We start from the raw sequence: 13,288 nt of genomic DNA on the forward strand, positions 1-13,288 counted from the left end.
AATGGCCTCCTTTTGCACTGTAGGGATTTTAAAATTGCCCCTTAGTGTCAGAGGGAATAGCAGGGTAAATACATGGGTTACAGGGATCGGGCCAGGATGGGATGGTTGTCGGTGCAGGCCGGATGGGCCGAATGGCCTTCTTCTGCACTGTAGGGATTCTATGATTCTATTATATGATCCGAGGCCCTTAAGCATATCCTGATAGAAAAGATTTTAAGACCGGGCATCATTTTCATCCTTTGCAATATGTTGGCACTAAAACAGAACATATACTTGAAATGCAGCTGTGCCAAAGTCGTACATTGGCCATTTTTGTTTACATCCGTTCACAGTTATGGGCATTTCTAGCAAGACCAGTATTTATTGCCTATCCCTAATGGTCTTTGAGAAGATGGCAGCGAGTCTCCTTCTGGAACAGCTGTAGGTTGTGTGGTGCAGGTACTCTCACAGTGATTATCTTCTGCCTTGACAGTTTGGTACAACTGGATGACTTGCTAAGTTATTTTAGAGGATAGGTTCATATAGATGTCATACAGGGTAAGGAAGGCCAAACTCCTCCCCTAAAGGACGTTCATGAAACAAAGCAAGGTGGTTTTTTTTGGACAATCTGGTAGTTTTGTGGCCACCATTCCTGGTGTTACCCTTTCATTCCTGATTTATTAAATAAACAGATTTGAAATTTCCCATCTGAACGCATGTCTCAAAATCATTAATCCAGGCCTTTGGATTACTCACCCTTTAACATACTCTCATCATACAGATCCTGCAATAACTGGAGGCGACTCAATGTGGCTGCAACAATGAAAGGGTTTATTAAACTATGATAGCTATGTAGGGTCTGACAGAAATATTGTACAGGTCTATTCTCTTCTCCTCTCCGGCTCCAACTGAATTCCTCTCAGTCACCAGGATGTGTGCCCTCACTCCTGGTTGATCCGGCTTCCGGTGCTCCCGTGCTCCCATTCAAAATGTTCTGGACAATCATGTAGCCTGCGAAGGATCGAATCCTAACCCCACTCCTTCCCCCCAAACTCTGAGTCTACCAATAAGCGAAAACAAAAGAGAAACACTGGCTGTGATTCTCCCATTGCGACCTGCAACTTTTCTGTTGGGTCGCGGTGGGAGACGCGTGTCTCTGGCCTTGAACAGGGACTTGCGCATGCACCGGGAATGCATGCGCATCTCCCAGAGCTGGGGAACAGTCGCCGGTTAGACCACACTGGAAACCGGCGGGAAGGCAGGTAAGTCTTTTTTGCATGTATTTTAAATATGTTTATTAGTTAATTATCAGGACCATTCAGGTCCCGATTGAATCTCCCACCCCGCCAAGAGTATTTCATTCAGTGGGGTTCAGATTAGTACCCCACATTCGGGGAATTGGCGGGAAACACTGCCGGAATGAAGGGGCACAATCGGGGCCCTCCGGGGGTTGGGCAGTGGGGGGGGTGGTGCCCGCTGGGCATGGGCACTCTGGCAGTGCCAGCCTGTGCCCCCGGCAAGGGGCAAGGTGCCAAGGGGGCACCTTGGCACTGCCCATCGGGCATCGGGCAGTGCCAAGATGTCGGGGCCAATTGTGGGCGGGGCCTAGGGGCGATCGATAGAGATGGAGGGTCCCACTGCCACTCTGCATTGGGATCGGTCTGGGATGGAGGGGCGGGCTGGGGGGGTGGTCTGATGGGTGGGGTCTGCCTCGGGGGCTGCCGGGGTGAGAGGGGTGGGGGGATTGCCACTTCTGGGGGATGGGGGGGGTGTGGGCTATACATCAGGGTGCTCCGAGGCAGGGGGAGGGGGGGGGTCAGGACTGGCCCGGGAATTGTTGTGGGGACCGTGATCAGGCCGTGGCGGGGGGGGGCTAGGGGCAGAACTGCAGGGGTCCCGGGCTGACCAGCGATAAAGCTGGCCAGCAAACGTGCAATCTGACAGATTGGGAACACTGCGCATGCGCAGAGTTCCAGAACTGTTAGACTCTGGTGCGAATAGGCCCCACCACCCCGGGTTTTTAATCAGATTCCCGACTGGGACCTCTGCAGTTCACAGAGTGCGGAGATTCAGGTGAGAAGCTGAACTGACAGAACAATCGGGATTTAAAACATTTCTCCCACCAACTCAGCACTTCTGGGAGAATCGTGACCACTATTACACAGAGGTTATACAGACACAATTATCACATTAAGGACACCAAAGCAAAGGTCATTCACAAAGTCCGCATGTCCAGAAACTACCAGACTCCTGTGGAATGCTGTAACTCTGTACAGGGTCCTTCAGCAGCCAATTGTCCCGATTCAGCAGCAGCTAAAGACAAACTCATCAGCTCACGATCGATATCTTCCCCACTGGTTTCTTTCTCCTTAGGCACAGAAGCTAGCGGCTGCCTTGACTCCCCAAGGGCCGCAGGTGTTCTTCATTCAGTAGCTGGTACACTTGAATCAGTAGCAGGACACACCTGTTGGTCTCCTGGATCAGACCTAGCTCTCATCGTCAAATGATCCACATGTTTTTCACATGGTGACCCTGTACTTCCAACACGCACAAAACTGGCTCTGTTCTCTTTACAATTCTTTTTGGTACCCAGGCCAGTCCACCGTCAAGGTTTCTCGCCATGACGAGATTGTTGACCTTACACACTCTGTCTCCTTTTTTTGAGTCATGATGTTCTTTCTGGGAGGCTTGCTTAGCCTCCAATCTCCCCAATAAAATCTGGAAACAGTACATCCAAAAGGTTTGTAGGCATTATTCCATTAATAATTTAGCTGGCATAACCCCAGCAATTGATGTTGTTTTATAAAATAACAAAAAACTTGCCATGCATAAAGTCAGTGGCCTCAGAGCTTGCTTATTCATCGGAGCTTTAAATGTTTATATAGCTCGCTCTGCCAAGCCACTCGAAGTTGAATGGTAAGGAGCTGACCGAATGTGGAATTTACCATTTGACCTGATGAAAAGGTGGAACTCCTCAGCTGTAAATGCTGTGCCTTTGTCGGATAGTGAGACCTCAGGGATGCCGTGAATTGCAAAAATCTGTCACAACTTGTCAATGGTGGCTGTGGCCATGGTCAATTAGATTGGTTGGACATCTAGCTACTTTGTGCATCAACCAGAATGAGGAACATATATCCCAATAACTGTTCTGCAAAGTCTATGTGCAAACGTGACCATGGCCACTCTCACTCCCACAGTTATATATTTTTTGGTGGCAGCAATGATTGCTGGGTCTGACAACTTGGGCACTGGCTGACCACTCTTTCAATCTCCCTGTCAATGCCAGGCCTTCATCCTGCACTGCCCAGGATGTGTATCATTCAGCTTCTGTAATAAAGGTTGTCACCACTGGGGTGGCACTATAGCATGAACTCCCACAAATACATGCCATCCTCACATCTTAACTCCGTAATACGCTGTAGATAGGGTCAGATCTGCTGCGACTTGTCATAGTGCTAACCATCTTCTTAACTTTGGAGAGCTAAAGATCCCTATTGGTGTAGGACTTTATATTGGCAGACCAGCAATGTATCTAGGAGGTGTAATGCCAACACTATATTTTGCAATAGGTGATGATGGCATAGTCTGCTGCAGAAAGGGGTGACTGAGTGCATCTGTAAAATTTGCGTCTGAGGTCTATATTGGAAGGTATAGCTGTCCACTGCCAAAAGCAAGGTCCATCTCTATACGCTTGCAGAGGCAATCGTTGGCACAGGCTTATCCTGTTGGAATAATCTCATCCTCATTGCCAGTGTAGTAACTGGAGGCGACTCGATCTGGCTCCATCAACAGAAGGGTTTATTAAACTATGATAGCTATTAACATTCTAAGGGTCTGGCAGAAACATTGGAGGTCTGCTCTCTTCCCCTCCCTGGGACCAATTGAACTCCTCCCAGTCATCAGGATGCATACCCTCATTCCTCATTGGCCCGACTTCCCACATTCCCACTCCATCGGGTGGGGCCTGCGAACGATCGCCCCTTAAAGGGGCCACATTACCATAGATCCTATCAGCTTTGATAAGGCTGTTGGTCAGGTTATGAAAGTTCTGCAAATTGGCCCTCATTGTTAAGACAATATTTTTTCAAGTGCAATAGATATGAATATAATTCTGCACTAGTGCCCCCTGGTGCAGAGATTTCAGAAGTGGCAGTGAAATGTATACCAAACATTTATCTCTGCCATGTCACCTCTCATCTGTGTCAGGTTTCTTGAATTTCACTGATTTCATTTTTTGCTGTCAAAACAGGTGAATGACAAGAAGAAACAGACCATCCATCAACTTAAACATTCAACACACCTCAGCTGAATTGTACAATGTGTATACCATCACTAAACATCCAATGATTCTCACGTAGTTACCACAGTTGTGTAGCCAACCTCTACATCCAGTCATGTATTGCTAATCTACTCCCTGACCTGAACCTGTCACTGCTTATCTGCATTGTACTAGTAAGTCTGGATCTCCGTTTTGTTTCTGCTTTATTCCTCCGTTTAGTTGACAAGCTATTTATCCTGGATTTGTTTCTGTCAGAACGTTGGACAGAGAAACACTAACACAGAGGTTCAGTTTGGCTGAAGAAGTGGGGTGTGGGGGGTGTTGGGGGGAGTGGGGGGGCTGCGAGATGAAGAATCCCTCTTGAATTGTGTCAGAAACACTGGTGAAGCCCAGTGACAACTGAAGCAGAAGCTGTTGGCAAATGTAAGTCTGGTGGAGGCGCCCAAGATCATTTTGGGCAGCAGAATGAATGAGAGAGTCCCTGGTACAAAAGAAGTGCATATTTTGTTCTGTGGCAACAATGACTAGCAGTTAAATAAAAGCAAATTACTGCAGATGATGCTGGAATTTGAAACCGAAAGAGAACATGCTGGAAAATCTCAGCAGGTCTGGTAGCATCTATAAGGAGAGAAAAGAGCTGACGTTTGGAGTCCAAATGACCCTTTGTCAAAGCAATGACTAACAGTTGATATTGAAGCTTAATGGGCCAATGTTACAGTGCGCCCTACCCTACCATGTGAAATTCCACAGGAGATAATATTAACCTGTGTAATTCTCATGCTCGTTAACTTGTCATTTCAGGAATCACCAATACTATACAAATATCTTAAATTGCCAGACATGGTTGAAAAATATTAAGTGAAAACTTCCCTCTTCAAAAATCCTCTAGTCCAGAATACTTGGATAAATGTTTGTTCCCCTTTTTAGATTAGTGTTTCAGCATGAACGGCTTCACATCTGTTTCATTCCTATAATGTGTAGGATATTCCTACTTAGTCCTGGCAGTGGTAATGTGGCATTCTGAAAAAGACTGATTGCCATTATCTGAGTCGTGTTATTTTGCTAATTGTTGGTCCATTAATGCCACTTTCCATCACCTTTTCCTGTAATCAAAAAGCAGAAAATCGTTTTTTTAAGTAAATGATGTGATTTTTTTGTTGGTTCAGATAAAATAATTTTTCCAGGTAGTTTAGTCTTATTTTACAACAATTCATGTGCAGTTGGAAAAAGGGTGAAATCATATAATTACCACAGACACAATTCTTAGCAATTGATACTCATTTTAGTTTATAGCTGATGATGAAATAGGCTTTCTTACTTTGTGATTTTATTTTGATATAGAATAATGATGTGGAGGCTTTGGAGAGGGTACAGAAAAGGTTTACCAGGATGTTGCCTGGGTATGGAGGACATTAGCTATGAGGAGAGGTTGGAGAAACTTGGTTCGTTCTCACTGGAACGACAGAGGTTGAGGGCTGACCTGATAGAGGTTTACAAGATTGTGAGGGGCATGGACAGAGTGGATGGTCAGAAGCTTTTTCCCAGGGTGGAAGAGTCAATTACTAGGGGGCATACGTTTAAAGTGTGAGGGGCAAGGTTTAAAGGAGATGTACGAGGCAAGTTTTTTTACACAGAGGGTGGTGGGTGCCTGGAATTCGCTGCCGGGGGACGTAATGGAAGCAGATACTGACTTTTAAAAGGTGTATTGACAAATGCATGAATAGGATGGGAATAGAGGGATATGGTCCCTGGAAGGGTAGGGGGTTTTCGTTCAGACGGGCAGCATGGTCGGTGCAGGCTTGAAGGGCTGAAGGGCCTGTTACTGTGCTGTAATTTTCTTTGTTCTTTTTAAGTAATTCTTACTTAATCGAGAAAAATAACATATCCTATATTACATTTAAGGTTTTGGATTATGAATACAAAGAGCACTACTTTCAGGTTGCAGCTTCAGAATGACATGAACTACGTTCCTCTAGAATGGGACAAAATAATTGAATATAAATATGAACGGAAATTCGCAAGGTTCAACTTTAGAACTTTCATAAGAAAATAGTTTTCTAACTACTGCACCTATCTCCTATGATTTGCTGAATTTTAATTACTGGGCTTCCGTTTAACTTCTGTTTCCTCATTCCATTCAAATAACTTGAAACCTATTGCCAGTATAAAATGCAGAGACCTCAGTGGATAGCAGCACTAACTAGAATGACATCCAATTTCTAGTTTAGCCTCAAGCTAATAGAATGAAGAACTCTGTATTAGCAGTGATCTGGGCTCTTGCACTCATTAAAGGTGAGACTTTCCTAGATGATTTTGTATGTTTGCACATTTTACTTGTTCCGAGGTTCATCTATTGATATATATAGATTGCCTTGGTGACATTTCTGTTTTATGTCCCTTACCAATCTCAATCTCTGCAATTTAGATCAGGCAGTTCCACTGCCTCTAGCTACCTTTCTTCTCCACGTTACCGGCCGCTGGAACTCCTGTACCTGCTGCAAGTCATACCTTTCAGTACGTTAAGCTCCTGTGATGACAAATGGGGGATGATACTTGAATGTTGTCCCATGCTATGTTGCCTGCCAGTTCCAGGACCTCAGCCACCAGGGACTTGAGAACCTCATTCCCAATGTTTTTGTACTGGCTTTGTTTTGCAGGGAGGCATGGGACATGTTTGCACCATGGTGGGTGACACGGTGGCACAGTGGTTAGCACTGCTGCCTCACAGTGCCAGGAACCTGGATTTGATTCCAACCTTGGGTGATTCTCCATTTGGAGTTTGCACATTCTCCCCGAGTCTGTGTAAGTCTCTTCCGGGTGCTCCGGTTTTCTCCCACAGTCCAAAGATGTGCAAGTTAGGTGGATTGGCCATGCTAAATTGCCCCTTCATGCCAAAGATGTGTAGGTCAGATGGATTCATCTTGGTAAATGTATGGGGTTATGCAGGGATATGGTCGGGGAAAGGGCCTGGGAAAAGTACTCCGTCAGACAGAGTCAGTGCAGACTGGATGGGCTGAATATCTCCTTCTGCACTGTAGTGATTCTATGATTCAAAACATGCATTAAGATAAAGTTGGTAGTAAAGATCTCAGCCACAACAAATATTTTCAATTTCCTGGTTACACAGTCCACTGTGTATAGCAGACGAAATACAATGCCAACAATAAACTCACTATAGGCAGTGGGTACTTTGTGCACTTTGGTAGTAATGAATTTGCTATTTCATAGAATGAAATGTGGATTATTTGTGTCAGACAAGATGAATTGTGTTTATATTATGATGCAAAACAATTAAGTCTTCAAGTTCCAACAGTGTTTTCCTTTCCTAAATTATGATTCAGATGTTTGAAATAACACAAACTAGTATAAGTTTTTTGATGGCTGTAAATGGAGTTTGGTAGCAGAAAAACAGTTTCTGAAATTTACTCTGATTCTTTTTCTAACTGTAAGTTATGTTTTAGTGAGCAGAATGGACAGGCTGTAAGTGAAATGCATTCGGTTTGAATGGACCTTGAGAAACAATATTGATGCCAAGCCTTTTATGCAGAAAGAACTTTAAAATCTCTTGCCAGACAATAGAAAATTGAATTCACCATTTTGTTTCATCGGTTGAACAATGTTGTGGAACGGGAATGTCACTTAAAAGTGAATGATTAGTTTTCACTTTCTGAGTACGAAGTTCTGCATTTTCTAATCTTGTTTGTTTGACAACATGGATTAGATTCAATTCTAAACCTTTGTGGACTTTCAAAGCACCAATGTTCTTCTGAAACTAATTGTTGGCAGTGGGTGGAATTTGCCTAAAAATAAAGGTGTCATAATGGTGAGAATACTGGGTCCATATGTGTCGGTCCATCAGGTACGCTTTGCAAGCCAGTGTTCGGGGAGTATGCTAAACTAGCTACTGAGCTTGGCTGCAGTGTACGAGAGTGCCCCAATCTCACAGTGCACAGTGTAATGGAACCTTCGACTGTGACACCGGGGTCAGTAAAGTGGGGGGGGCGGTTCTCAAGAGTGGGGTATGCGCCAGGGATTGTGAAAGCAAGGAGGTGGGTGGGTGCCATTAGCTCCAATTCTTGCAGGATCAGATTCCAACTGGCTCAGACTCGCCACTGGGAACAGCAAATGGATCACTCTCCCGCCCTACGCCCAGGACTAGAATCTCTTTCCACAAAGCTCAGGAATTGGACTTTCCTCTGACTGAGGAATTGTATCCCTCCTAGGATTGGACCTAGCAGGGCATGAAGTATCGGACATGCCCCAAGGATTGTAGTTACACTAGTTTAGGGAGATGCATTTCACGTCTTTTCATGTATTTAATGGACATATCTCTAATTACCATACACCAACACTGGGACTAACATTGAATGAAAGTTCAGACTTTTAACAAAGGAAACATCATGCAACAACAGCATCACATTGGAGGCGCTCCATAAGGGAAATAATCCCTCTATATTGTTCATTCGGCTATGGAACAAAATGAATGTAGAAGACATAATATTTATCCAACATTTGGGATTTCTTGTTAGGTAATTTCACATTCATTTAATAATTCTTTTGAGGGGATAAATCTAGCTAGGTGACTAAATATCAATTTTTGTCAGAGGAAATCAAATTGTCACAATTTCAAATTTAGATCGCTTTGAGGCACAAATCAATATTACTTTCAACAAAGATGCGCCAAATCTTCCAATAACTGGTGGGAGAAGTCATTTCAAGGAATTCACTGATGTTTTTAAGCCATAGGGTAGGATTCTCCAACCTCACCCGCAGCTGGGATTCTCCAGTCTTGCTGCTGTGAACAAAGATTTGGCTGAGTGCCAAATTCTCCTTTCTTGCTAGCAGTAGCGACGGGACGTGAATTCCAGCTGCTATATTCAGGTGTCACTGAGAGACAGTAGGGGGTTGGTTAGCTCATTAGGCTGTATGGATGGTTCATGATGTGGATTGATGCCAATAGCACAGGTTCAATTCCCGCACTGGCTGAGGTTGTCCATGAAGAGTGCATTCCTTCTCAACCTTGTCCCTCAGGTCAGCTGACCACCAGTCAGCTCTCTCTCAAAAAAGGATGGACAGCCTGTGGTCCTCAGGGACTATGGCAACTTTCATGGTATTTTACGTTAAGGAAACCTGACCCTTACCATCTGTCTCTGGTCTTCCAAGGTGGTTTTCAGTATCTCAACACAAGTGTGATGTTCATTCATGATGGGAGCTGAACCAGAACTTATCCTCCTTTTTATGGTAAAATTAGATGGAGTCTTCGCTGCAGATAACCAGATTTTCTGGCCTGAGACTAAGGGCAAACTTCTGCTCCATTAAGCTTGTATTTGAAAGTCAAAAATGGTGAATGTAGAAAAGAAAAAGAAAGGCTCAAATTATATTTGAAATGAGTTATTTTCCTTTGCTTCTTTCATTAAGAAAATGTGATCTTTTTCTTTCCATCACAGGTCATGATGCGACTGACTGGACTGACCATGACTATTCAGAATCCACTTTTGGTAAGTTGACGTCATAAAGTAGTACAACCATTTCTGTAGTATAGTAAATTCAACTGAACTAAAAGATTAGCTATAAAATATATTATTAATGTTTAGAATAGCTAATGAGATGCTGTAATTACATTTTAAAAGTTTTTCTTTGTTTAAATTGTCTGTTGGCATCTGTTCATGAAGCATAATTGAGCCTTAATTTGCTTCTTGAAAAAGCAACACAATGTTAAGGACCCAAGATCCTGACCTTAGCTCTCTTTCATTTATGGATTTGATTTACAATTTAAAATGCACACCCCTGTGTTTAAATACCTTCATGATCTTTACACATTTTTTAAAACCTCTACAAACCACTCCAGCCCTTCGCCCTTCCCCAAATGTTTAGTTCTATTAGTGTCTGAAAGAGACTAAGGATCAACTGTACCAAATTGTTAAATACAACATTTTTGTTACCCACATTGTAAGCTCTCCTGTTTTGAAGCTTGGGATGAAGGCACTTCTGGATTTTGGAATTTTCTGGATTTTTGAATAACATTAGAATGCTTAACCACAAATGTATCAGCCAGATATAAACCTGTACCCAAGACATTAATGACGTGGATGTGAATGTAGCAGGTGTAGTAAGTTTGCAGATGATACAAAAATTGGTGGTGTTGTTGATAGTGAGGAGGATAGTCTTAGGCTATGGATTCATATTCATCAGCTGGTAAATTGGGCAGAGCAATGACAGATGGAATTTAATCCTGATAATTGTGAGGTGATGTATTTTGTAAGGTCTAATAAGGGTCGGATGTATACAGTGAATGGTGGGTCCTGGGGAGTATTGAAGTACAAAGGGACCTTGGTGTACAAATTCATAAATCCCTGAAGGTGGCAGCAGAGGTACATAGGTTGGTGAAGAAGGCGTATGGAATGCTTGCCTTCATTAGCCGGGACATGGAATATAGGAACAGGGAAATCTTGGTACAACTTCAGATTCACCAGGATGTTGCCTAGGATGGAAAATTTCAGCTATGAGGAGAGACTGGATAGGCTGGGTTTGTTTTCCCTGGAGCAGAGGAGGCTGAGGGGGAATCTGATAGAGGTATACAAAATTGTAAGAGGCATAAATAGGGTAGATCGTAAGAATCTTTTCTCCATGGTAGAGGTGTCTAAGACCAGAAAGCATACATAGGTTTAAGGTGGGGAGTAAGTGGTTTAGAGGGGATCTGAGGAAAATAGTATTCACCCAGAGGGTGGTGGAAATATGGAATGCGCTGCCTGAGAGGGTGGTGGAGGCAGGTACTCTTGCAACATTTAAGAAACATCTGGACAAGCCCTTAAATCGCCAAGGCATAATAGACTAAAGACCAAGTGCTGGTAAAGAGGATTAGTAGAGATTGGTATTTGATGGTCGGCATAGACATAGTGGACCAAAGTGCCTGTTTCAGTGCTCATGACTCTATGGTATAAAACAGTGACAAGTAATTATAAAACACTAATAAAATTATGTAATTTTATTACAAAGAAAACTACACCAGTATATCCTTGGTCCGCTCAAAAGTGCTGTGCAAACCGACTGAGAGCAGAGAGTGAGGGGTGATGGGATGACACAATGACTGTATTATGGGGAAAAGCAACATGAGAACAGAGTGTAACACAGGATCCAGAATTAGCACTAAAATAAGCCCAGGCTGAGGAACGTAAGGTCATGACAAACATTCCGTATAACATAAACTGAGAACAATTTCCTTTCACAAAGAGATAAACCGCCAATGTGAAAGGCTTTGATTTTTTATTTCAATTCCTACGTAATTAACCAAAATTTCTTCCAACACCATCCATCCTCCCTCTCTCCTAAATCATGTTTTGTTACAATACTGTGAGTGTGAGAATGTGAATTGCAGAGCTTTTCAAAAAATAACACCAGGCAACAGGTGTTTGTGGATTTTGGATTTCAGGCTAGAGGTTACACTGCAGTGTATAATGGTCACAGGTTGTATTATCATACTTAGTTTTTTAAATTAAATTTGATTGTATAAGCATAGAAATAAAATTATGACAATAAACCGTATGTTTGTAGTATATTTCCATAAATAATTAATTTGGTTATAAACCTCTATTTCTACATTAGATCTGAACCAGGCTACTCTTACCCAAAACTTCAAGCGATCATTGAGTGAACCCTCTCAATCACTGCAAAGTCACTGTGAGTATCTAACATTGAATACAGTATAGAGATGTGAGATGACACTGAAGCTATCAAAGGAATAATCCTTGAATGTTGTAACATAGGAGGTTGTCCTTTTCTTTCAGATACCTGCAGCACTTGGGGAGCTGGAGGATTCAAGAATTTTGACAATGAAATTTTCTATTTTACATCAAGCTGTACTTTTATCATGAGCAGGCTTTGCAAAGGCCAACTTGATGATTATATGGTGCGCATCCAGAGAGGATCAGATGGAAATCTCGATCACATATTCATCAAAATTGAAACCACCCGTATTGTGTTGACGAATGGGACAGTTCAGGTTAAAGAACAGATGTAAGTTAAATGCAGCAGGATTGCTTTTGGCGTTCATTACAAGTCTGAGGGAACCGCTGGAAACCTCTGACCTCACCCCCGGCTAGGATTCTCCAGTCCCGTTGCAATTAACGGAGTTTTGGCTGACTGCCAAGTTCTCCATTCTCGCTGGCAGTGGAGGTGGGGCAAATGAAATCGGAGAATCCGCCCAATTGCATAATCTCAGCTCACCCTTTCCTAGCACCTAACGTGTTAATAATATATTTGGCAATTAACTTCAAAATGATTCTAATGCTGTAGCAAGAAAATGGGAAATCTTTCCAAAATAGGGATGTACCTTCTGTCAGAAGATGGATTGATTGGTTTGTGGATTCTTTTAAAATTGTAAAAACATGTTGCTATAAAGTGGGGTAACATTGGGACCACTACTTAATACAATATTACAAAATGCTACTTTCTTTTAAATTGTGTTAAGCTGTAGAATATTGAAACAAAGATAAATGGATCACCAATTTACTTGCATATTTCATGTGGACATTGACTTGTTGTCTATTGTACCATAGAATGGCTGAAGTGCTGAAGGCTAAATATATTATATATATATATAGATAAATTATGAATAAAAATTTAAGAGGAAGACACAAATAGCAATAGCCAAAATATAGTACCATTATGTAATTTCCCAGCATCAGTCATGATCTAATTTCGTTATTGTTCACTCTGGGACTATTTACATTAGCTTTCAACCATATATTCTGAGATTCTTGAAGCTTGGTAGAATATGGACATTCTCTGTATTAGCAGAAACATTTTTTTTAAAAAGCTTGCCTTTCTATCCTGAAAATCAGGTACTAAAATGTTACGTTTCTTCAGCTTTGGTGCTCCGAAAATTAGATGAGTCTGGAGCTTTTTGGCAGGGAGAGCTGAACCTCCTTCACCAGATTTATGTTCCCTGTAATATAAGGCTTCCCCTCTACCATGTTTCTCTTGCAATATTTTGCACTTCTATACCTTATAATAAATGTACTAACGTTTGAT

General features: G+C 42.5%; 1 protein-coding gene across 1 annotated transcript in view; it reads left to right on the forward strand.

Annotated features, from left to right (window-relative positions):
- Nucleotides 1-6,472: 6,472 nt before the first annotated feature.
- The window catches only part of LOC144507481 (mucin-6-like), a 96,621-nt gene continuing 89,805 nt past the window's right edge, over nucleotides 6,473-13,288 (forward strand). Inside the window, exons 1-4 of the mRNA XM_078234606.1 lie at nucleotides 6,473-6,550; nucleotides 9,706-9,756; nucleotides 11,861-11,935; nucleotides 12,043-12,271. Coding sequence (XP_078090732.1) covers nucleotides 6,502-6,550; nucleotides 9,706-9,756; nucleotides 11,861-11,935; nucleotides 12,043-12,271 — 404 coding nt within the window. The 5' untranslated portion in view covers nucleotides 6,473-6,501. The remainder of the gene's footprint in view (nucleotides 6,551-9,705; nucleotides 9,757-11,860; nucleotides 11,936-12,042; nucleotides 12,272-13,288) is intronic.

Source organism: Mustelus asterias, chromosome 19 (assembly GCF_964213995.1).
Source record: "Mustelus asterias chromosome 19, sMusAst1.hap1.1, whole genome shotgun sequence".
NCBI lineage: Eukaryota > Metazoa > Chordata > Chondrichthyes > Carcharhiniformes > Triakidae > Mustelus > Mustelus asterias.